Here is a 23958-nt window from a genome sequence, read left to right as displayed (position 1 = left end):
CTTCAGGAAAGTGATGTCAGGAGCACACACACCAGTCCTCATTGAGGCGCCGGAGTAGAAAGTGTAACCAGCTTCTGTTTCCTGGGTATCAGCATCTCAGAGTCTCAGAGGATCTATCTTGGGCCTAACATATTGTTGTAATCATGATGAAGGCAGCTCTACTTCACTTGGTGTTTGAGGAGATTTGTATGTCACCGAAGATTTGTAAATTTCAACAGATGTGTGGTGGAGAGCATTCTGACTGGCCGTACCTCAGCCTAGGACGGGGGGCTCCAATGTGCAGGGTTGAAGGAGGCTGCAGAGGACTGTAGGCTCAGCCAAAACCATCATGGGCACAATGCTCCCCACCATCAAGGACATCTTGAAGAAGCAGAGCCTTGAGAAGGCAACATCAATCATTAAAAGACCCTCACCATCCAGGACTTGGCTTCATATTTCTACCATCAGGGAGGAGGTACTGGAGCCTCAATGTTTTAGAAACAACTTCTCCTCTGTGATCAGATTTGTGAATGGTCCATGAACACAACCTCACTATTCCTCTTTTAGACTATTTATTTTTGTAATTTCTAGTAATCTTTATGCCTTGCAGTGTACTGCTGCTGCAAGACAACAAATTTCAAGATGTATGTCAGTGATAATAAACCTGATTCTATTTCTGATAAACCTGATTTGAAGTGACAACTTTAGTAATTAAATAATACAAATGTTGCAAAATATTTATATTTCAACCCTTGACCGTACTCCGTTGAGCCTTGGCTGGTTAACAAACAGTTAGTGAAGGAACTGAACCTGTGGCAGCTGAGGCCGATTTGTTAATGAGTTATAGAGATATGAAACAGAAACAGGCCCTTTGACCCATAAAGTCAATTTCGACCATCAACCACCAATTTACACTTACCCCCATTCTCAACTCCCCCACCACCTGACTGTTCCATTCATTTACACACCAGGGGCAATTTACAAAGACCACTCAGCATGCCTTTGGAACACGGGATGAACTCAGAGCTTCTGGAGAAACCCTACACAATCGAAGGGAGGATGTAAAACTGCACACAGACAGCGCCGGACGTCAGGATCGAACCCAGGTCTCTGGAACTATGGGGTAGTGGCTCAGAATCAGATTTATCATCACCAACATATGTCATGAAATTTGCAAAAGAGTCAGTAATACAGTGCGAGCCGTAAAGATTATGATAAGCTACTATTTAAAAAAGTAAATAGATAGTGCACAAGAAGAATAGTGAAGCAGTGTTCATGGACCGTCCAAAATCTGATGGTGGAAAATGTTCCTAAAAAGTTGTGTGTGTGTCTTCAGGCTTCTGTACCTCCACCCTGATGGTAGTGAAGAGAACATGTGAGGGTCCTCAAGGATGGATTCTCGAGGCTCTACTTATTTATTGCAGAATGTGAGAATTTGCATTAACAAAGCACTTTCCACAACCTAGGATTTCTCAAAGAGCTTTGTAGCCAATGAAATACTTCTGATGTGTGGTCACCCCAGTCTATGCACTCAAACAGCAATATAATATAACCAGATACCTGCCCCAGTGATGTCAGTTCAGGAATAACATTGGTCAGAGCACCAGGTAAAACTTCCTGCCCTCCTAAAATGTTGCTGTGGGGTTGTTCCATCTATCTGGATAGGAGGTGGTGAGGGCTTGGATTATCATGTCTATTGAAAGGTAGTAGCACTGACAGCGTTGTGCAGCCTCAGTACTGCATGGAAGTGATGGACCAGATTATGTGGGCCAGTTCTCTCTAGCATGGTATCTAAATTTGTATGTGTAAATCTGGTTGTTTATGTTAAGATGACCCAAACTGTACGACATACTTTGTGTTACTTTTTAGTTACCCCACAATGTTTGCCTGAAGTTCCCTCCATCCTTTTCCTGTTGATGCTTTAGTCTTTATGGATACAGTAGGTGGCGCTGTTTCACATCTTGAGGCAGATCACAGTACATTTTCAGCAAGTCGCAATGGACCAATGGAAAAAGCACCAACAGTACACAGAAACTGCTATTTAAACCCACAGGATGGCCACTGTCAATTTTGCATTTCATATCGCTATTTTCAGAGCTTCTATAGCAACTCCTGGCTCTTGTGTGGGGCAAATGTTCATTGATTACTTGCAGAATCCAAATAACACTTTCATATATCATGAAATTTGTTGTTTTGTGGCAGCAGTACAGTGTAAGACATAAAAAGCAATACATTACAATAAGATATATAAAAGTAAATCATGCAAAAAAATAGTGAGGTAGTGTTTCATGGGTTGGTTCACAGTCCATTCAGAAAAGTGATGTGGAGAGGAAGAAGCTGTTCCTATCTAAGTATCTCTGCTGGCTCTCTGTTACATTCAGTGTATGTCCTCAGACTCCTGTCTCTCCTCCCTGATGATAGCAATGAGAAGAGAATATGTCCAGGGTGATGGAGGTCCTAAATGATGAATGCCTCGTTTTTGAGGCATTGCCTTTTGAAGATGTCCTCTGTGCTGGGGGGGGGGGCTGGTGTACATGATGGAGCAAACTGAGCTTGCAATCTTCTGCTGCTTTTTCTGAGCCAGTAAAAGTGCCCCCTCCACACCAGATGGTGATGCTCCCAGTTAAAATGCTCTCCATAGAATATCTGTATAAATTTGCTCGTCTTTGTTGACATATGAATTCTCCTCAAACTCCTAATGAAATATAACTGCTGACATGCCTTCTTTGTAATTGCATCAATGTTGGGCCCAGGATGGATCTTCAGAGATGTTGACACCCAGGAGTCTGCGACTGCTCACCCTTATCCCTCAATGAGGACTGGTGTGTGCTATCCTGACTTCCCCTTCCACAAGTCCTCGGTCTTACGAACACTGAGTGCAAGGTTATTGTTGCAACAGCACTCACCCAGCGGGGTTTATCTCACTCAAGTACAGCTCCTTGTCATCACCTGAAATTCTGCCGACAACATTTCTGTTCTCAGCAAATTTATGGATCCCATTTGAGTTATACCTAGCCACACATCTATTTATCATCCAAAGTTTAGGTGCATTTATGAATGGACTACTTTGTGTTCTGATGCACAACATATCATCTTCATTCTGACCTTAGACGGAGGGAAGCAAGTTTCAGAATCAAAATCTAGGTTTATTATCACTGATATATGTCACGAAATTTGTTGTTGTCATGACATTAAAAAATACCATAAGTTACAATAAATATACATAAAACAATAGTTCATAAGAGAAATAATAATTGAGTGTTCATGAGGTAGACATCTTAAAAATTTCTTTTCCCAAGCTATTACTTTGATCAACCATTCTAGTTAGCTCACCTAACTCCCCCAGTCATTAAATTGCTCTGTAAAAATTTTAAACCACTTTTTATAATGCTGTTTATATTGTGTGTGTGTGTGTGTGTGTGTGTGTGTGTGTGTGTGTATGTGTATATATATATATATATATATATATATGTACACATATATTATATAATATACTATATATTATAATATATATATTATATATTTGTGTGTGTGTGTGTGTGTGTATATATATATATATATTTCTGTATCTACCTACATTTTATTCCTTATCCATACTTTAACCTCTAACTTTATTTTTTATATAATTCTGTTTAAATGTAGTTGTTTATGATGCATGTTGTGCCAACACATCACAGCAAGTTCCTAATACATGTGTAACACCCTCACCAGGCGTGTAAGCAAATTTTTCTCATTAGCTATCTCTGCTAACAGCCAGGAGACTCGGTGATGAGAAGGCCACCTTTTATAAATGACGGACGCCTAGGATCAGTATCACTTGGGGTTCAATCAAACAGGAACGTCGGGATGTTCCAATTAAAGAAAGCTCGATTTGAGCAAATGCTGTGTAAATACTGCCCATACACAGATTTCGGTCGGCAAGAAATAACAGATTGTACACAGCATTAAATTATAAAGCAAGTATATTTACTAATTTCAGCTTTATCAAACAGTTATTCAGAAACAGAAAAGGGCCAGTTACAGTTAAACCAGACCATTGGAGCTCAAACTGGAGTATTTGGGGATGTATCTCTAACTCATGTGTGGACCCACGGTCTACATGAAAACACCCACCATATTTTCCAACTCCCCTGGAAAATCTTTTTTTTTCTTTCTCTCTCTCCCCCCTCCCTCCCTCTCTCTCTCCCCCCCCCCGTCTCTCTCTCTCTTTCTTGTTGCCCTTCCTCCTTTGAGCCCTTCATCTGCATAAAGCACTTCTTGCATTGGGGATTCTCTTTGCAACAACATTCTTCAGCATCTTCCCTCCTGTCCTCTCCACAGTTCCCGCCAAAAAGCCCCAAACCAGACTACTGTCCATCACAAAACTCTCCCTGCCCCACTCTCTCTACAACTTTCTCCAGATCCCACCATCCTGATTGGCTGACACCACATTCCTAAGTTGATCAGCAGGGCTTCTTATCTTTAGCCGAAACCAAAGCATTCTACCAGCAGGACACACTGCCTTTGTAAAAACTGCTAAAATGAAATACCTACAACATAGCAGCAGAAATCTCAACCAGGGTATTAACATGTAAATATATATGTGAATAAATCTGACCCCTGATTCTTGCTGCTTTTCACTCTGCACAAGGAACTATCTCCTAGGGCTAAGATGCTTGACCGCCCACAACTGCAACTATCTTCCTTTACATTTAATTTGCTGGGGATAAGTTTTCTCCAATTCCTGTAAAAATGGCCTTGATGTTATACCATCACCTCATTTTGCCTCTGGAAATCACTTCTTTCTGATTAAGGTTAATGAGGGCTAAACAAAACCCAAACTGTAAGCAGGTTATTACTGAAGAAATGGCTGTCACTGTTAGCAGTAGACCCATGAAAGAGTAATTAGTTGCAATGAATTTGTTCTGTTTTTTTTTGTAAAGGAAATACCACGGCAATCTTACAGATTGTCAGATAGTTACCAGTGTTAAAATCATATTTATAGTCATAGTCATACTTTATTGATCCCAGGGGAAATTGGTTTTCGTTACAGTTGCACCATAATTAAATAGTAATAAAATCATAAATAATTAAATAGTAATATGTAAATTATGCCAGGAAATAAGTCCAGCACCAGCCTATTGGCTCAGGGTGTCTGACCCTCCAAGGGAGGAGTTGTAAAGTTTGATGGCCACAGGCAGGAATGACTTCCTATGATGCTCTGTGTTGCATCTCGGAGGAATGAGTCTCTGACTGAATGTACTCCTGTGCCCACCCAGTACATTATGTAGTGGATGGGAGACATTGTCCAAGATGGCATGCAACTTAGACAGCATCCTCTTTTCAGACACCACCGTCAGAGAGTCCAGTTCCATCCCCACAACATCACTGGCCTTACGAATGAGTTTGTTGATTCTGTTGGTGTCTGCTACCCTCAGCCTGCTGCCCCAGTACACAACAGCAAACATGATGGCACTGGCCACCACAGACTTGTAGAACATCCTCAGTATCGTCCGGCAGATGTTAAAGGACCTCAGTCTCCTCAGGAAATAGAGACGGCTCTGACCCTTCTTGTAGACAGCCTCAGTGTTCTTTGACCAGTCCAGTTTATTGTCAATTCGTATCCCCAGGTGTTTGTAATCCTCCACCATGTCCACACTGACCCCCTGGATGGAATCAGGGGACACCGGTACCTTAGCTCTCCTCAGGTCTACCACCAGCTCCTTAGCCTTTTTCACATTAAGCTGCAGATAATTCTGCTCACACCATGTGACAAAGTTTCCTACCGTAGCCCTGTACTCAGCCTCATCTCCCTTGCTGATGCATCCAACTATGGCAGAGTCATCCGAAAACTTCTGAAGATGACAAGACTCTGTGCAGTAGTAAAAGTCCAAGGTGTAAATGGTGAAGAGAAAGGGAGACAAGGCAGTCCCCTGTGGAGCCCCAGTGCTGCTGATCACTCTGTCGGATACACAGTGTTGCAAGCACACGTACTGTGGTCTGCCAGTCAGGTAATCAAGAAACCATGACACCAGGGAAGCATCCACCTGCATCGCTGTCAGCTTCTCCCCCAGCAGAGCAGGGCGGATGGTGTTGAACGCACTGGAGAAGTCAAAAAACGTGACCCTCACAGTGCTCGCTGGCTTGTCCAGGTGGGCGTAGACACGGTTCAGCAGATAGACGATGGCATCCTCAACTCCTAGTCGGGGCTGGTAGGCGAACTGGAGGGGATCTAAGTGTGGCCTGACCATAGGCCGGTGCAGGTCCAGAACAAGTCTCTCCAGGGTCTTCATGATGTGGGAGGTCAATGCCACTGGTCTGTAGTCATTGAGGCCGCTGGCGCGTGGCATCTTCGGCGCTGGCGCACAGCGTCTTTGGCACTGGGACGAGGCAGGACATCTTCCACAGTACAGGAACCCTCCGGAGCCTCAGGCTCAGGTTGAATACATGGCGAAGTACTCCACATAGCTGAGGGGCACAGGCTTTGAGCACCCTGGTACTGACACCATCCGGTCTGCAGCCTTGCTTGGGTTGAGACGTTTCAGCTGTCTTCTCACCTGTAGAGCTGTGAAGCCCACCGTGGTGGTTTCGTGTGGGGAAGAGGTATAGTCATGAGAGCAGGGTGGGGGACTGTGAGGAGGGGTAGGAGGGGAGAGTGGAATATGTGTTGGTTGGGGGCCGACAACAGATGGCTCATGTGGGGGATGGGCAGGGGCCACAATGTCAAATCTGTTAAAGAACAGGTTAAGTTCATTGGCCCTGTCCACACTGCCTTCAGCTCCTCTGTTGCTAGTTTGCTGGAACCCAGTGATGGTCCTCATCCCCCTCCAGACCTCTCTCATGTTGTTCTGCTGGAGTTTCCACTCATGCTTCCTCCTGTACCTGTCTTTAGCCTCCCTGATCCTAGCTTTCAGGTCCCTCTGTATTGCCCTCAGCTCCTCCCTATTTCCATCTCTAAACGCCCTCTTTTTAGCGCTTAGGTTGTCCTTAAAATCATACTGCAACAACTAATTCTGAGGTACAGGTGTTCAGCAATACAAATGGACTGCTGTCAGGTCCCACAGCCTTTGTAACTGGTGTCCTCATCCTCATCCATTTCATGATAACACTTGGAAGAGCTCAATTGGCTGGACTAGCTGGTCTGATGGCGATCAGTCCTCAGGAGACTAAGACAAATGGACCACTCTATTCTTCTGACTGAAGATGGTTACAAATAAGTCAGCCTCCTCTTTGCCACTTACACACTGTGCTCAGTCATCACTGAAGATGGGGATGTTCTTCTTTTATTTGTTGTGGTGTCCTTGTGACAGGATGTGTAGGATAGTAGAGTTTAAATCTGACCCGTTGGCTGTGAGATCTGTTTGTCTACTCACATCTTCCAGCCTCATATATATATTAAATAAGCAGTGCAAACACAGTGAGGAAGTGTTCATGGGTTCATTGTCCATTCGGAAACCTGTTGGTGGAAGGTAGAAGCTGTTCATAAAACGCTGAATGTGTATCTTCAGGCTCCTGCACTTCCTCTTTGATAGTAGCAATGAGCGGAGTATTTAGTGATGGATGCCACCTTTCTGAGGCATTGCCTTTCGAAGTTGTCCTCATAAAAGCATAAATAAACAGATGTCAACAGCAAGTAATGTTACAGGGCTGAAGTTTATTTTGTTGAAATTTTAACTTGCATCTTTAATTAACAGAAAGTCGTTAAAGATGAGGATCAACAGCATAGGGGTTTAGACAGCGATACAGACTTAGACTCTAGCCTGACCTCTAATTCCCCCACATCCATGTTCCTAAAACCATAACCTGGTCCCTAACTACCCTCTCTGTTCCCAAAACCACCTTTATGAACCTAAAAAAAAATTAACAATTAAACAATGAAACAATTAAAAAACAACTAAGTCTGAGCTGCGACTTTAACAGAGGTCACAGCTCAGCACCATGCATAGGCTGAAGCACTCCGATGCAAATCTCACAACCTTGAGAATCACTAATGTGATAAAAGATAATGCTACACTGGTACATCAGAGGCAGTCGACTCAGGATAAGCACAAGCCTGTTGGAATTTGCCTCTGTATATTTAGCAATCACCAAATGCAAAACATCATTGATGTGGAAAATTTCAAATATATATTGAACAATCATACCATGGGAAACAGATCTGCATTTTACATGCCCCCACTGTAGTTAATCTACAAGTATAAGACTGACCCAGCACTGCAAAAAACATACATACAATTAATGCAAAAAGGTTATTACATTATAAATGAGCATGGGTCAACCTGGCATGCCAAGTTTTAGAGATCTAATTTTGTACCTATTTTATTGCTCATTTGTCATTGCCATCCTCAAGGCAGACTAAAATTCTACATAGGTTACCACAAACCCATTAGTCTCATTTGTACTCTCAGCAGAAAGAGAAGCAAGCCCAAAATATTATTCAAGGAATAGCAATCAGCAAGGAATGTTCAAGATAACACAGTGGGAGTGATCACCCCAGTAAAATACAATAATCCATCAGGCAAAATATCAGCTCTGAGGGAAGGAGACTGGAGCTCAGCAAGATAAACTGGAGATAAATACCTCTGAAGAAGTGAAAACAGCAATGGCCTGGGGAGGTGGATCTACTGAGGACAAATTTGCTAAGAAAAAGAGGGGAAAGATTTAAGAGGAACTTGAGGAGCATTTTATTTTACACAAGCTGACATCTGTGTGGAATCAAGTGCCAGAGGATATGGTCGACAGATACAATCCCAACTTTTGAAGGACAGTTAAATAGGTATATAGACCGGAAAGGCTCAGTTAGACTGGGGCTAGTTTGGATGGGTTATCTTGTTCAGCATGGACCAGTTGGGCTGAAGGGCCTGTTTAACTCTACAACAATGACCATGAGATAATGGCAATCTTGAACCTAAAGAGACATAAACCAAATGCATAAATAAAGGAGAGAATCCCTTAATAACTAAAATATATCGATCTTTATTTAATGCAGTAATATTTTCTATAAGCACATTCACAACACAAGTCTTTAACAAGGTTAGGGCACAAAAAACCTGAAGATAAACTTGAAATAAGACGTCTTTTACTTTACTTTTCATTGGAGAGGTTACAGTACAGCAGAAGGAATGTTCACAGTTAGTAAACAACTCAGACTTAAGATTAAAAATACAATTCCAGATGAATTTCAACCATGAACATCCAAAAGAAATGATAATGAATATTTAACATCAGAGTGCAGAGATAGAAAAATAGGAAAAACAAACAGGGGATGCATCGTTCCAAACCGGGGAGACAAACTAATCCATTGAGTTGTTGATCAACTAATTTCATGAAGTGATGGAAGATACTCAAAACTATGTTGTGCTGATGCTGATGTCAGTTTATAGTAAATGTTCTTCTCCTCCTATGCATCACCCACATCCCTCCATTCCCTTCATATTCTCTGTGCCAAGCCTCAAACTCCACCAGACTGCCTGATTCCACTACTACCCTGGTAACCTTTTCCACTCTCTGTGTAAAAAACTTTCCCTTCACATTGCCTTTAGACTTCACAACTCTAAACTTTAAAGCATGTCCTCTGGTGTTTGAAATTTCTACCCTGGGAAAAAGATTCTGACAATATACCCTATCTACGCTTCCCATAATTTAAAGAAAAACTCCACCACTCCCCCCCCTCAGTCTCTGATGCTCTAGGGAGAACAATCCAAGTTTGTCCAATTTTCCTTGAAAGCTCATACATTCTAATCCAGGCAGCCTCCTGGTAAACCTCTCCTGCACCCTCTTCACAGTCTCCAATCTTTCCTATAATGGGGCAACCAGAACTACACACAATATTTCAAGAGTGGTCTGATTAAAGTTTTAAGCAGCTGCAACATGACTTTGTTACTCTTATAATCAATATACAGACCAATGAAGGCAAGCTTGCCATATGCCTTCTTTACCATCTTATCTACCTGCACAGCCACTTTCAATGAACGGTGGACCTAGAATCCAAGATCCTTCTGTACCTCAATGCTGTTAAGGGGTCTACCATTAACTGTATATTTTCTCCTTTCACTTTCCCTCCTGAAGTGCAATACCTCACATTGTTATATATTACAAAAAACACCCCAGCACCGATCCTTGTGGAACACCACTAGTCATGGATCTTCAGCCAGACAGTAACAGCCTTCCACCCTTACTCTCTGTTCACCCTGAATCCCATGCACCGTTATCTTCTGAATTTACACTACCACGAGTGACCTTATCAAAAGTCCATGCAGGTAACACCCTCAGCTTTACCCTCAAACACCTTTGCCACTGCATTCTGGCCACAGAAACTCCTAACTGCACCACTTTCTACCGAGTCCCCTATCACTATTGATTACTCTCACTATATGCACTGATTATTTATTTTTATTATGTAGATATTTTTATGTCTTTGTACTGTACAGATGTCACAAAGTAACAACCTTCACATTTGCTAATAAATCTGATTTCAATCCTTACCTTAAATCTGCACCTTTTGGTTATAGACAGCTTGGTTATGGGGAAGAATCTACCTATGCCCCCCAACCCCATAATTTTGTATACTTGCAACACACATAAAAGTTGCTGGTGAACACAGCAGGCCAGGCGGCCAGACATGAGTCCTGACGAAGGGTCTCGGCCTGAAACGTCGACTGCACCTCTTCCTAGAGATGCTGCCTGGCCTGCTGCGTTCACCAGCAACTTTTATGTGTGTTGCTTGAATTTCCAGCATCTGCAGAATTCCTGTTGTTTGCGATTAAATTTTGTATACATTATCAGTTTATAGAAGGTCAGGTTTAATCAGATGAGACGGAGCAATGGTCTATTCCTTCTGTTAGGGTGTGTAGTGTCAGGATCGGTTAGCTGAGCAGTTGAGTGATAACTACAAAATAGAAGGTAGGCACGGCAATTAGCTTTCTCCTGCTGGCAAAATGTGAAATGGTATCCTAGAGGAATATGTCCTGGTACTCCTGCAGTGGACAATATTCAAAATGGATCTGGACTCACAGATTGGAGGAAAACGTTATGACTTGGTGGTCAAAGCTTTGTGAAGGACTGTGTGAACTATAGAAAAGAAACACTCAGTGACTTGACAGATAAATCAACAAACAAATTCAACTTGGTTGAGTGTGAGTTGAATTATTTTGGAAAGAGGGATTTGGAATACATTTATTCCTTGGAAGTAGGGGACTAAATGGGATCAGCAATAAAAGGAGATGAGAATACAGTTAAAAAGAACCTATTGAATTGACAAAGCACACAGGTTCTTTTCTGGAAGAATCATGGAATTAAAGGAAATTCAATTGCATATGGCATTTTGATATTCAGTGTACGACTGAGACATAAAATCAAACAAGTTGACAATTCCTAGTACATAAGGCAAATTTCAATCATCTGCTTTGGTGATTGTGATACACTTTTGCATGCTGTGCTGCCAGTCACTACATAATCATAGTCATAGTCATACTTTATTGATTCCGGGGGAAATTGGTTTTCATTACAGTTGCACCATAAATAATTAAATAGTAATATGTAAATTATGCCAGGACCAGCCTATTGGCTCAGGGTGTCTGACCCTCCAAGGGAGGAGTTGTAAAGTTTGATGGCCACAGGCAGAAATGACTTCCTATGACGCTCTGTGTTGTATCTCGGTGGAATGAGTCTCTGGCTGAATGTACTCCTGTGCCCAACCAATATATTATGTAGTGGATGGGAGACATTGTCCAAGATGACATGCAACTTGAACAGCATCCTCTTTTCAGACACCACAGTCAGAGAGTCCAGTTCCATCCCCACAACATCACTGGCCTTACGAATGAGTTTGTTGATTCTGTTGGTGTCTGCTATCCTCAGCCTGCTGCCCCAGCACACAACAGCAAACATGATCGCACTGGCCACCACAGACTCGTAGAACATCCTCAGCATCGTCCGGCAGATGTTAAAGGACCTCAGTCTCCTCAGGAAATAGAGACGGCTCTGACCCTTGTTGTAGAAAGCCTCAGTGTTCTTTGACCAGTTCAGTTTATTTAACAGTTCAGTTTATTGTCAATTCGTATCCCCAGGTATTTGTAATCCTCCACCATGTCCACACTGACCCCCTGGATGAAAACAGGGGTCACCGGTACCTTAGCTCTCCTCAGGTCTACCACCAGCTCCTTAGTCTTTTTCACATTAAGCTGCAGATTATGCAGATTAAGCAACAGCCATGATTGATGTTTCTGGCAATACACAGCTAATTAATAATGTGATCCTGAATCTCCAAAGAAGGACTTAATGAAAAGGTTCAATATTCAAAATAAAGTTCAAAGTAAATTTATTATCAAAGTATGTATCTGCCACGATGTACTACCCGGAGATTTATTTTCTTGCAGCCATTTACAGGGAAATAAAGGAATACAATCGAACTTGTGAAAAACTACATAACGAAGACTGACAAACATCCAATGTGCAAAAGGAGACCAATTGTGCAAATAATAATAAATAATAAACACCGAGAATGAGTCTATAGGTTGTGGAACCCACTCAGAGTTAAAATGAGTGAAATTACCCTTTCTGCTTCAGGAGCCTGACTGTTGCTGAATCTGGTAGTGTGGAACTTAAAGCTCCAGCACCTCCTGCCCAGTGGTAATAGTGAGAAAAGAGCATGGTCTGGATGGCGGGGGTCCACAATGATGAATGCTGCTTTCTTCTGGCAGCCTTCCTTGTAAATGTGCTCAATGGTGGGATGGGCTTTGCCTGTGATCCACCACTTTTTGTAGATCTTTCTGTTCCTGGGCATTGCTGCCACTATACCAGGCCATGATGCTCTCCATTGTGCATCTATATAAATTTACCAAAGGAAGAAAGCCCACTAATGTTCTTTAAAAATGACATTTCCTCTGAAAGTCATTGTTGGGTTGTCTACTGATAGACCAGCTTTTTCCCTTTATTGGAGTGGGAAAGAACATCAGAATGAGATTCAGGGTTATTATCACTGACATATGTCGTGAAACTTGTTGTTTTTAAAAATTTACTTTTACTTATTGAGATACGGCACGGAATAGACCCTTCCGGGCCTTTGAGCCACACCACCACACCACCCAGCAATCCCCCAATTCAGTCCCACCTTCTATGTTAGTGCAATTTTAAGCAGATCTGCATTTTTAAAGGCAAACCTCACAGTTAAAGCTTTCTCTTTCCAGTTGGCCAATATCTTCATTGTTCATTAATTATTCCGGCTCTTCGCACATACTATAAATAGCTGCTCAACTTCGCATCAGTTTCCAATATTTTTTCACTTGCACCTCCACTGGAAGTGCTGCAACACATACATTCCCATAAATAAATATGACCACTGTCACTGCACATTCTGTGCTATTAATGGAGGGCCATCATTAAGTACTCAATTCACGTAACACTTGCAGATGAACTGTTTTGCGAATTTGACAGAGGGAGATGTAGAGAAAGTGAAGGAGAGAGAGGTGCAGAGAGAAGAGTGAAAGGCAAGGGTGACGAGAGTGAGAGAGACATCGGGAGAGACAAATACAGAGAGAAGCAGATAGAGACAAGGAGGGAAAAGCCAGTGTTAAAGGGGTCAGAGACCACCAGACACAGATAATGAGAGAAGTGGGGGGGAGGGAGGGAAGCGAGAAGAGGGAAACAAGGAGATAAAAAGTGAGAGAGAGGAGAGAAGGGAGAGTTAAAGATGAGGGAGGAAATAGGCAATGATAGAGAGAGACGAGGAGAAAGAGAACGTGAGACAAGAGACAGAAAGAAAGGGGAGATATAGAGCTTGAATGGCAGAGAGAAAAAGCGACAGTCAGGCAGACAGATCAGACAGCAAGGGAAAGAGGGTGAGCCAGAAGTGTGGCATACAGCGTGTGGAGAGATCGACTTCTTCCAGCTGACGGTTCAGGAGCTAGGGAGGTTGTTACAACTCGGGAATCTGTGGATTATTCCAGAGAGTCAAGACAGAAAACTGCGATGGATTAACACCCTCATGGGAGGTAATGTGCCAGAGGACATTTAATTCAGGGAGGTATGAAGTGATGCATTATGGTGGCAGGAATGAAGGGAGACAATGCAAACTGAATGATTTACAGAAGAGAGGGCATAAACACAAGAGCTTCTGCAGATGCAGGTAATCCAGAGCAACACACACACACACAATGCTAGAGGAACTCAGCAGGTCAGGCAGCATCTATAGAGGGGAATAAACAGTCAACGTTTCAGTCCAAGATTTCCATCAGGGCCGGAAAGGAAGAGGGAAGGAGCCAGAATAAGGCAACTAGGGGAGGGGAAGGAGTACAAGCTGGTAGATGATGCCAGATGAGGGGGAAGGTGGGTCAGTGGGGGAAGGGGGAATGAAGTGAGAAGCTGGGAGGTAAAAGATGGAAAAGCTAAAGGACTGAAGAAGAAATCTGATAGGAGAGGACCCCCTCTCCCCTCAGCTGGCTTCACTTATCACCTTCCAGTATGTACTCCTTCCCCTTTCCCCACCCTTCTTATTCGGCCTCCTTCCCCCTTCCTTTCCAATCCTGATGAAGGGTCTCGGCCTGAAATGTCAACTGCTTATTCCTTTCCATAGATGCTGCCTGACCTGCTGAGTTCCTCTTGCATTTGTGTTTGTAACAGAGGGCATATTTGCTTCCACCTCTTCTCTTGGGTGCTCCTAAATACCCATCGTTCTGTGTAAAAAAAAATTTGCCTTTTAAATCACCTTCAAATTTTCACCGGCACTTAAATCCAGGCCCTCATTTGATATCTGGGAATAAGTCTATCCACCCTATCTATGCCTTTCATAATTTTGTAAATTTTGTAACCTATTGTACAATAATTATTGAGGCCAGAATGATCATCAGGGTTAGAAATAAATTGTCCTTCATCTTGTGCCTTTCCCTTGCAGATGCATCTGGCCATGACAATACAGTACAGGGCAGTTTGAGGAAAGGTTTAATAAAGGCACATGGGATCCTGGACTTTATAAACAGGGCTATGGTGTAGAAGAAATGACAACTCTTTATAAAACACAGATGTGGCCACAGCTGGAGTATCATGCTCAGCATCTAGTTTATTTTTATTTTTATTTTAAAACATAGAACACAACGGCACAGTACAGGCCCTTTAACCTAATCTAATATTAATCTCACTCTTCCCTCCTCCATAGCCTCCATTTTTTTTATCATCCATGTGCCTACCTAAGAGGTTCTTAAATGTCCCTAATGTATCTGCCCCAATCACCACCCTTGGCCGGACGTTCCATGCACCCACCAATCTATGTAAAAAAACTTACTCTGACATGCCCCCTATACTTTCCTCCAATCACATTAAAATTATGCACCTTCATATTAGACATTAGCCATTTCCACCCTGGGAAAAAGACTTTGGCTATCCACTCAATCTATGCTTCTTACCATCTTGTACACCTCTAACAAGGTTCCTCTCATCCCCCTTTGTTCCAGAAAAAAGCCCTCGCTCGCTCAACCTGTCTTCACAAGACATGCTCTCTAATCCGAGCAGCATCTTGGTAAATCTCCTCTGCACCCTCTCAAAAACTTCCACATCCTTCCCACAATGTGGCAACCAGAACTGAACACAATATTCCAAGTGAGGTTTAACTAGAGTTTTATAGAGCTGCACATTATCTTGCAGTAGTTGCGTCCTTTTCCTTTGGAAAGATGTGAAGGTGTGAGAGAAGATTGTGTACAGTTTTGGTCACTGAATTATAGGAAAGATGTCAACAAATTAGAGAGAGTACAGAGAAGATTTACTAGAATGTTAGCTGGGTTTCATCCCCTAAGTTACAGAGAAAGGTTGAACAAGTTGGGTCTTTATTCTTTGGAACATAGGTTGAGGAGGGACTTGATAGAGGTATTTAAAATTATGAGGGGGATTGATAGAATTAACATGGATAGGCTTTTTCCATCGAGAGTGGGGGAGATTCAAACAAGAGGACATGGTTGAGAGTTAAAGGGCAAAAGTTTAGGGGTAACATGAGGGGTAACTTCTTTACTCAGAGAGTGGTAGCTGTGTGGAATGAGCTTCCAGCAGAAGTGGTTGAGGCAGGTTCGATGTTGTCGTTTAAAGTTAAGTTGGACAGCTATATGGACAGGAAAGAAATGGAGGGTTACGGGCTGAGTGCAGGTCGGTGGGACTAGGTGAGAGTAAGAGTTCGGCACGGACTAGAAGGGCCGAGATGGCCTGTTTCCGTGCTGTAATTGTTATATGGTTATATGATGCAGAAGAAGTTCACTATAATGATTCCAGGGACGAGGGACTTTAGACTGGAGAAGCTAGGATTGTTCTTCTTGGTAAGAGGACATTGCTGGGGATCTAATAGAGGTATTTAAAATCATGAAAGATAGTTAAAGTCATTGGGGAAAAACTGTTCCTCATGACAAAGGGGTGATAAAGTAGGACATGAAGTGGGCCACAACATGGCCTTTGTGGAACCGAATTCCCATGTTCACAATGAGAATAGTGTCCACCATGTTGTGCGGCAGAGTCAGTGAGATAAAATCAGAAGAAAACATTGTGACATTCTGTTGGAGATCTTTGGCAGATTTATTATATTCCACCACAATCTCAAACTCTGTACTATCCATACCCAATCAGGAGAGCAACTGTGGTTCATTTAAGAGTGAAGATAGATAAGTGAGGAAAAGCACTGGGTGAGCAGACCTGGGGAGGATTGTAATCCAACACAAGATGACCTACCTGTTAAACAGCTAAGGTAACATAATGTGGTCAAAGCCAACAACCAGCAACTCAGTCCAAAGGCATGTGGCCTCACACATCTGCTTGCGATAACCCTTTAAGCAATTAATATGAGGAGATGGCTCCATTATTATCCCCATTCCCAATGACAGTAGAACAGAAGTGGTAAAGAGAGTCACAGCATTTTTAAAGCACAGGAGATAATTCATCCCATCAAGCTTATACTGGTTTTATGTACAGGCAATCTAGGTAATTCCATTCATAAACACAAGAGATTCTGTAGATGCTGGAAATCTTGAGCAACATGCATAAAATGCTGGAGGAACTCAGCAAGTAAGGCAGTATTTTTTGGAGGGGAAGAAACAGCCGACATTTTGGGCCAACACACTTCCTCAGGACTGATGAAGTGTCTTGGCCTGAAACATCAATTGCCAATTCCCCTCAAGAGGTGCTGCCTGACCTGTTGAGTTACTCCTACATTTTCAGTGAGCTACTCAGTTAATCCCATTCCCAGACATCTTTCCATTGCCCTCCAAATGTATCCCTTAAGAGCTGACTTCTGAATGCTTCACTAGAATCTTCCTCCATCACTACCCCTTGTTGGGTAATCCAGTCCCTAACCACACTACAAAAAAAAAGCTCCTCCTGGGTATTTGCCAATCACCTTCATCCTGTGTTGTACTTCTCAACCCTGTAAACAATTGGAACAGCTTCTCTCTATCAACTATGTTCAAACCTTTATTGGTTTTAAATATCTCTGTCAGATCTCCTGGCAATCTGCTCTGGTCCAAAGAGAATCGCAGCTTCTTCAGTCAATATTAATAACTAAAGTTCCTCATTCCTGGAATCATTATGGTCAATCTCTTCTGCATTTTCACAACCTTCCAAAGGTATGAATACAAAATGAAAATCAAAATAGCTGCAGTTACAGGAACCATCGATGGACTGAATCGATTCATACGTATCCAAGTGACTGCCAATTCTATTCGATTATTATTTTTAGAACTTACCCCACTGCAAAGGTTAAACTGGCTTCAAATATTTCAATCAAAGGCCTGAGGGCCTGTACCTGCTGGAGATGAGAAGAATGTGGGGGGGGGGGAGGGGGGAGGTGAGGGATCTTATTGAAACATACCAAATATTGAGTCAACATGGAGAGGACATTTCCAATAGTGGGGGTGTTTAGGACCTTGAGGGCACAGCCTCAGAATACAACGATATCTCTTCAGTATAGGGATGAGGAAGAATTTCTTTAGCCAGAGGGCAGTGAGTCATAATCAACATGGGGTCAATTTAGGAAAGAAAAGCATCAGGAAAGTGGTAAACAGTTTTCATTAAGGTAAATGAGTTTCTTTTGCAGTTTTCTCTCCTATGGAAGAAGAATCATGGACTTAAACAGATGAAGGATGCAGCTGCCTACTTTGCCTCAGCACCCAGTCCTCGTACACAGGATGAAATAATATTGCAAATATAGTGTGTGGAGATCTGGACACAAATACAGGGAGCTTACATGTTCGTTATATAGGCCAACAGTGAGACAACAGCTGAAGTGCAGTGCACAATATTGGTCTCCATAGATAAAGAAAGATGCAAATGCATTTAAAATAGTTCTAAGAACATTTACTAGTCTAGTACTAGGTTTGGGCAATTTGTCCTATGAATAAAGGATAAATAAGCTAGGGTTGGGTTCACTGAGGTTTAGCAGTGTGAGACAACTTGATTGAAACACAAAATCCCAAGAGGAGTTAAAAAGGGTGAATGTTTCTACTTGTAAGAGAATCTAGAACTAGGGATCTTAGAGTGGATAGCCAGCGCCTCTTCCCCAGGGCACCACTGCTCAATACAAGAGGACATGGCTTTAAGGTAAGGGGTGGGAAGTTCAAGGGGGATATTAGAGGAAGGCTTTTTACTCAGAGAGTGGTTGGTGCGTGGAATACACTGCCTGAGTCAGTGGTGCAGGCAGGTACACTAGTGAAAGTTAAGAGACTACTGAACAGGTATATGGAGGAATTTAAGGTGGGCGGTTATACAGGAGGCAGGGTTTGAGGGTTAGCACAACAATGTGGGCTGAAGGGCCTGTACTGTGCTGTACTATTCTATGTTCTATGTTCTTATGTTGAAAGTAAAGACTCATCTACTTCAGTGAGGAGGCAAAACTGTTCCTCTCAGCAGCTGTGAGTTTTTCGAACTATCTTCCTCATGGCCCTTAAACAGAGGTAGGACCAATTCTTCATAAACATGGTGCATGGGTGGTGAAAGGTTACATGTGAAGTGGGTAGAGTTAGCTCAGCTATGTTCTTATTGAATGGCCAAACAAGTTCAGAAGGCTGGGTGGCCAACTTTAAATTCCTTGGTGTCATCGTATCTGTCCTGGGACCAGCACATAATGCCATCACAAAGGAGATATGACACCGCCTCTACTTTCTTAGAAGTTTGCATAGATTTGGCGTGTCATCTAAAACTTTGACAAACCTCTATGGATACACAGTGGAGAGCATCCCGACTGGTTATATCACAGCCTCATATGGAAGCACCAATGCCCAGGAATGGAAAAGTCTTCAGAAAAAGGGGGATGCAGCCCAGTCCATCACAGGCAAAGCCCTCCCCACCCACTGAGTACAACTACAAGGCTGCAGCCACAAGAAAGTAGCGTCCACCAACGAAGACTCCGACCATCCAGGCCATGCTCTCTTCTTGCTGCAGTCATCAGAAAGATGGTACAGGATTAGGTCTCAAACCACCTGTTTTCAGAATAGTTATTACTTTACAACCATCAGTCTCCTGAACCAGTGTGGATAACTTCACTCACTTCAGCTCTGAACTGATTCTACAATCCACAGACTCTCTTTCCAGGACTCTACAACTCATGTTCTCAGTATTATTCATTTTTTAATTTATTTATTGGCTGTTTCTCTGTTTTTGTTTATGTACAGATTTTCATTAATTCTATTATATCAATGAAGGATGTTTGGCAGTTATGGTAGGGCTTGAATACGATCACCTCTTATAAAGTTAAATCAAACAACATAGGCAACAACAGGGCTTCACTTCCAGATGAGCACAATGTCTTCTATGCTTGCTTTGATTGTCAAAGCATGGAAACATCACAAACTCCCACATCCCCCAATGTTTCTGTGATTTCAGCCTCTGAAGCCAACGTGCCAGCAGCCTTTGGGGGGGTGAACCCCCAAAAAGCACCCGGCCCAGATGGGTTACCTGGTCAAGTACTAAAGACCTAGGGGTATTCACTGAGATCTTCAAGCTCTCACTTCGGCAGTATGAGGTAGCCACCTGCTTCAAGCAGGCTTCAATTATATCGGTGCCGAAGAAGAGTGTAATGACCTGCCTCAAAATCTCCCTGTAGCACTTACATCCTCAGTCATGAAGTGCTTTGAGAGGTTGGTGATGAAGCATCAACTCCTGCCTGAGAAGTGACTTACATCCACTTCAGTTTGCCTATCAGAGCAACAGGTTCACAGCAGATGCCATCTCACTGGCTCTTCACTCAAATCTGGGACATCTCATCAGCAAAGATGAGATGAAATGCTCTTCATTGACTACAGTTCGGCATTTAATATCATCATCCCCTCAAAACTAATCAATAAGCTCCAAGATCTTGGCCTCAATCCCTCCTTGTGCAATTGGATCCTAGACTTCATCAATTGCAGACCCCAGTCAGTTCAGACTGACAACACCTCCTCCACGATCTCCATCAGCACAGGAGCACCACGAGGCTGTGTGCTCAGCCCCTGCCCTGCTCACTTTACACTTATGACTGTGTGGCTAAGCACAGCTCCAACACCATCTTCAAGTTTTGCTGATGTCACCACTGTCATAGGTCAAATCAAAGGTGGCGATGAACCAGCTTTTGGGAGGGAGATTGAAAATCTGGCTGAGTGGTGCCATAACAACAACTTCTTACAATGTCAGCAAGACCAAGAAGATAATTATAAACTTCAGAAGGAAACCAGAGGTCTACGAGCCAGTCCTCCTCAGAGGATCAGAGGTGTGAGGGTCAGTAACTTTAAATTCCTCAGTGTTATTATTCTGAAAGACCTGTCCTGGGCCCAGCATGGGAGTGCAATTACTAAGAAAATGTGGCAGCATCTATGCTTCCTTAGGAGTTTGCAGAGATTCGATATAACATCTAAAACTTTGACAATCTTCTATAGATGTGTGGTGGATAGCATATTGACTGGCTGCATCACAGCCTGGCACAAAAGCATCAATGCCCTAGAATGGAAAATCTTACAAAAAGGAGTGGATACGATCCAGTCCATCACGGGTAATGGCCTCTCAACCATTGAGCACATCTACATGAGATACTATCACAGGAAAGCAGCATTCATCACCAGGGACTCCCACCACACAGGACATGCTCTCTTCTAGCTGCTGCCATCAGGAAGAAAGTACAGGAGCCTTAGGACTCACACCATCAGGTTCCAGAACATTTACTACACCTCAACCATCAAGCTCTTGAATCAAAGAGGTAACTTCACTCAACTTCACTTGCCCCATTATCAAAATGTTCCCACAACCAATACACTCAATTTCAAGGACTCTTCATCACAGGTTCTTGATATTTATTGCTTATTTATTTATTATTATTGTTTCTTCTTTTTGTATTTGCACAGTTTGTTGTCTTCTGCACTCTGGTTGAATGCGTTAGTTAGGCAGCCTTTTATTGACTCTGATATGGTGATTATTCTATAGATATAGACTGAGTATGCCTGCAAGAAAATGAATCTCATGGTTGTATATGGTGACACATATGTACTTTGATAATAAATTTACTTGGTTCTGATACCATACATTTATTTCACTGACTGAGTCTAACCCGTTCTCATTTTCCATCCACACACCAAGGTAGCGATAAAATATACTTACTGAGGCTACTTCATTTAATAAACTTTGGGAACTTGTACCAGCCCAGTGGTGCTCTGCCCCACCACCAGTTCACAGGCAATCACACAGACAGTAGATCTGAAGTTACATACAGTCAAAAGGACATAGTAATATTGTAGTTTACTTACAGGCATAGGGATTTTGGACAGCTCCTTCCCAATGCAGTTTTTCATGATGCTCCAAAGGTTAAGGCTATAATTAGGCTTTTCTGGGATTTGGGTTCGCCTCTTTCTGCTTGGCTTTACCGCTCTACTTGCTGACACACTGAAAGAAGCCTGGTGCCCACAGTCAAATGCCTGCAGGAAGGACAACAAGGTGAGCAACAACAGCAACAACCAAGAAGCATTGCTATTTCCATAAAAAAGATGAATAAAGGACAATTCTTCTATGAAATGCTATTTAACCAGAAGCAACTCTGTTAATGCAGATCTTGTCCTAGATAAGTGATGTGGAGACACAAACTTATCCTTTGATTAAAAGGCACCGAAAAGTGTTTGTGAGTGTGCTCAGCATCAGACAAGATTAATAATTATATTTCAAGTTATTACATAATGTAAGCTGACATCATCTGGAATAGTTTGAAAACTAATGGGCTAATCAATAATAATGTTGAGCAATCACAATTTGAAAACAAAACAACCAGGCAAAAGTAGTTTAGAACACAGTTATTCATCAATGAGTTTAGTAGTGTTGAATCAGTACTGTGTTGACAACAGTATCAGAAGAGCAGTCACAGCATGAACAAGGCATAACACTGCACGCACTCCCTGAGACAGCTGTAATCAGCATATTAATTTAGTTATGTCACACTGTTCAATTTCATACACTGGGGAGGTAAAACAGTGAGCTGTCTGTTGGTAGCTAAAGTGGAGCTTGATAGGCTCTCGATCAGAGAGAGTGTCAAAGGTTATGGGGAGATTGCAGGAGAATGGGATTGAGAGGGAAAATAAATCAGCAGTGATGGAATGGCAGAGCAGACTCGCTGGGCTGAATGGCCTAATTCTGCTCCTGTGACTCATGGTCTTATAGTTACTGCCTGTGGTCCTGTCAGTCTTATAGAAAGGAAGATTTTGTTACTGATGAACCTGTTATGATAAGGCTGATATTGCAAAGAGCTGCTCAGTCATTCTTTTCAGGGACTTTCTGATCAACAGGCTCCTGTATCCTGGTGACAACTCTAAGTTTCTACCGTTTCAGATTTAAGAGGAACAACAAATGCAGCTGCACCAGATCATCTTGGAATAACAGACACTCTTCAAAAACTGAATCCATCAGCACGTAAACACACAGAAAGTAGCATTAGTACATAGGAGGATATAATATTGGACTGGATGGTGCTGACAGCTAGCTCCCAGTTCTGTACATAAGTGGTAGCTCGCTGTATACATGTGCTCAGGTCTCCTGCTCCCTGCAGTATAAAGACATGGAATACACTGGAGGTCTCATGCAGCTGTGACTGACCTCTTTTCCCCGCTCCAACATTCACCGTTGTCCAATGGTGCTGTGTTATGTGCTGAGCTGAAGGGCAATCATATTCCATAGCTGGTCCCTCAGTCTCAGTGATCTGATGTGGCCCCATTTTATTTCGAAGACAGGTATAACAAGAAAGCAGTCTTTTTTGCTTAAACATTTTAATTAATATTAATGTTTAAGTTGTGTTTGCTGGGCTTTTCATTTTTATTTTAATAACTTGCATGTTTAAAAAGTATTCAAATGTTTTTTTTTCCAATTCATGTTCAATACTAGAACTTACAAGTTCTCAGACAAAGAACCAATCCTTGCCCATGTGCAGCAAGACCTGGTCACAATTTGGGCTGGCACTGTGTTAGATACATGGGTTATGACCAAAGAAAAAATGGCTGGAGTCGCTTAGCATTTTAGTGCAAGGGTGTTGTCAGGTGCGTCAAACATCAAACTTACAAAAAATAGTGAAAAGAAAAGCAACAATATGTACAAAATGATGTCTACAAGTAAATGCAACAATAGCTCCATACTTATTCTTGTTCAGTGTGAACTCGCAGCCCCTATCTCTGCCTTACTGAGGGCAAAGAGCTCCTTTTTGTAGACAGTAGGACATACCATCTTTAATTACCAACCAAGTTCACTTAATGAATTAGAAAATCATGCACTCCACAATGTAGTTACAATCATATTACAAAATAAACAGGAATATCTATCTCAAATACAGCACACAAACAACATTTACACATCCCCACTATGAAAGAAATTGAATATTCCGCTGTGTATAGAGGGAAAGCCGACATAAAGCCAACCCGAGCGCATCAGCTTGGTTTAGAATTAAACTAAACTTTGGTGTCTGACTCTGACTGCATGTAGCATTGTGGGGCGGAATCAGTGGGTCAACTATGAGAACGTACCAGGAAAGTCACTGAA

At 42.4% G+C, this 23958-nt stretch overlaps 1 protein-coding gene across 6 annotated transcripts in view; it reads right to left on the bottom strand.

The window, feature by feature from the left end:
* Positions 1-23958, bottom strand: part of LOC134338347 (oxysterol-binding protein 2-like) — a 362830-nt gene that overhangs the window by 26065 nt on the left and 312807 nt on the right. For all 6 annotated transcript variants that reach the window (XM_063034118.1, XM_063034119.1, XM_063034123.1 and 3 more), the window contains one exon: positions 21693-21860. In XM_063034118.1, coding sequence (XP_062890188.1) covers positions 21693-21860 — 168 coding nt within the window. The remainder of the gene's footprint in view (positions 1-21692; positions 21861-23958) is intronic.

The sequence above is a fragment of the Mobula hypostoma genome, chromosome 27 (assembly GCF_963921235.1).
Source record: "Mobula hypostoma chromosome 27, sMobHyp1.1, whole genome shotgun sequence".
Taxonomy (NCBI): Eukaryota; Metazoa; Chordata; class Chondrichthyes; order Myliobatiformes; family Myliobatidae; genus Mobula; species Mobula hypostoma.
This window is presented reverse-complemented; position numbering and strand designations above follow the sequence as displayed.